We start from the raw sequence: 1,528 nt of genomic DNA, 5'->3' as shown, positions 1-1,528 counted from the left end.
CAACTCTTTCTTTTCTTCTGCACGCCCTCTTTTGTTGCCGTGCTTTTTCTCTTCCTCGTTGTCTCCCGCTTTCTTTTCTTCCATTTCCCGTTCTTTCATAGTCTTCTCCTCCTTATCCTCTCTCACAGGGAAATACCATCGACCGTCAGTCGTTCGTTAAGGCTCCCTTTCTTTTTCTTTTTAATGCCAAGCTCAATTTCTCTCTCTTTCTCTTTGCGTCGTCTCTCGCTGCTGGTCTCTCCACGTGAATCGCTCTTCCTCCGTCGTTCTTCTCCCCTCGAATTGGAGAAAGAAAGATGATGTTCTACGGGCAGCTTGTGATTGGTCCCCCTGGAAGCGGGAAGAGTACGTACTGCAATGGCATGCAGCAGATGCTCAAAGCCCTTCACAGACCACATGTGGTCGTTAATCTCGACCCTGCTAATGATACACTTCCCTATGACTGCCAAATTGATCTTCGACATCTCATTGACCATTCAGACGTCATGGAGAAGTATCACTTAGGACCCAATGGAGGTACGTACTGGGTCAACTACAAACATCCACTTCTTAGTCATCAACCCCACACACTTCGACCCCCCCATGGGATAGGTAGACAGATAGATAGCCCATGGCTTCGCATGTGTATACATACAAATATACAACATATATACATACAAATTCATATTCGTAGCTAGGTATGTGCACATAGGGAGTTCGCTTGGTAAGGCGGTGAAACTGTATACCTCTCTCTCCATATATTCAGTGTACCACGTACTATATCTGTCTATCTATATATATATATACAGATGTATGTCTGGTGTCTGCTCAGTGTCCTACCAGTGGCACGTATATGTATGTAAAGCTGTGGTGCATGCAAATAGAGATCTTGGGTATCACTGCTGGGCCCCCTGCACGTCCGTCTCACTCTGGATGAGGGGTGCGTACTTTCTTTGTACACTTCAGTAACCTCCGACTTCCCACAAAACAAGCAGGCATACATCGGTTGTTGCTCCTGCCGTAGAGAAAAAAAAATTGAATTAGATCCACGTCATCGTGTAGAATAGGAATACAAGAGAACACCTACTCGGTTCTTTGCAAGGGGCTTTCTTCTTGAGAGAGTGCCTCTCCGTTCTTGGCAAGTCTTGTATGAATATCTCTGACTAAGGGTCTCAGATTGCAAAGGGCCGTCCTCTTCTTTGTGAACCATGTTACTAGCATGACTCTACGCATATACAGATACATACATACATACGCATACATACATACATACACCTTTAAAGAAAGAGGGGTTTGGTGAGAGAGGAGTAAGAAACCTCTTCATCACAGTATGGTGCAATCATTTGTACCCACGTCATTGAGCTTGAGAGATCTTGCAAAACTTCTCTGGCGTCAGCATCGAATTTGATTTCCTATGGTGTTCAGGGGGTTCTAGTTATAGAGGATAGGAGGAGGACTCCCGCAGACAGCTAGCTAGCCATGTGGGGTGAAGAAGGGTTTCTGTTGGAGATACGTATGTAGATTTTGCGTAGAAAGGGAGAGGAGAGAA

At 45.2% G+C, this 1,528-nt stretch overlaps 1 protein-coding gene across 1 annotated transcript in view; it reads left to right on the top strand.

The window, feature by feature from the left end:
* Positions 1-1,528, top strand: part of CSUI_002448 (atp binding) — a 9,885-nt gene that overhangs the window by 1,898 nt on the left and 6,459 nt on the right. Inside the window, exon 1 of the mRNA XM_068062649.1 lies at positions 1-516. This exon is cut by the window's left edge and continues 1,898 nt beyond it. Coding sequence (XP_067925375.1) covers positions 297-516 — 220 coding nt within the window. The 5' untranslated portion in view covers positions 1-296. The remainder of the gene's footprint in view (positions 517-1,528) is intronic.

This window comes from Cystoisospora suis, assembly GCF_002600585.1.
Source record: "Cystoisospora suis strain Wien I chromosome Unknown contig_1033, whole genome shotgun sequence".
Classification (NCBI taxonomy): Eukaryota; Apicomplexa; class Conoidasida; order Eucoccidiorida; family Sarcocystidae; genus Cystoisospora; species Cystoisospora suis.
This window is presented reverse-complemented; position numbering and strand designations above follow the sequence as displayed.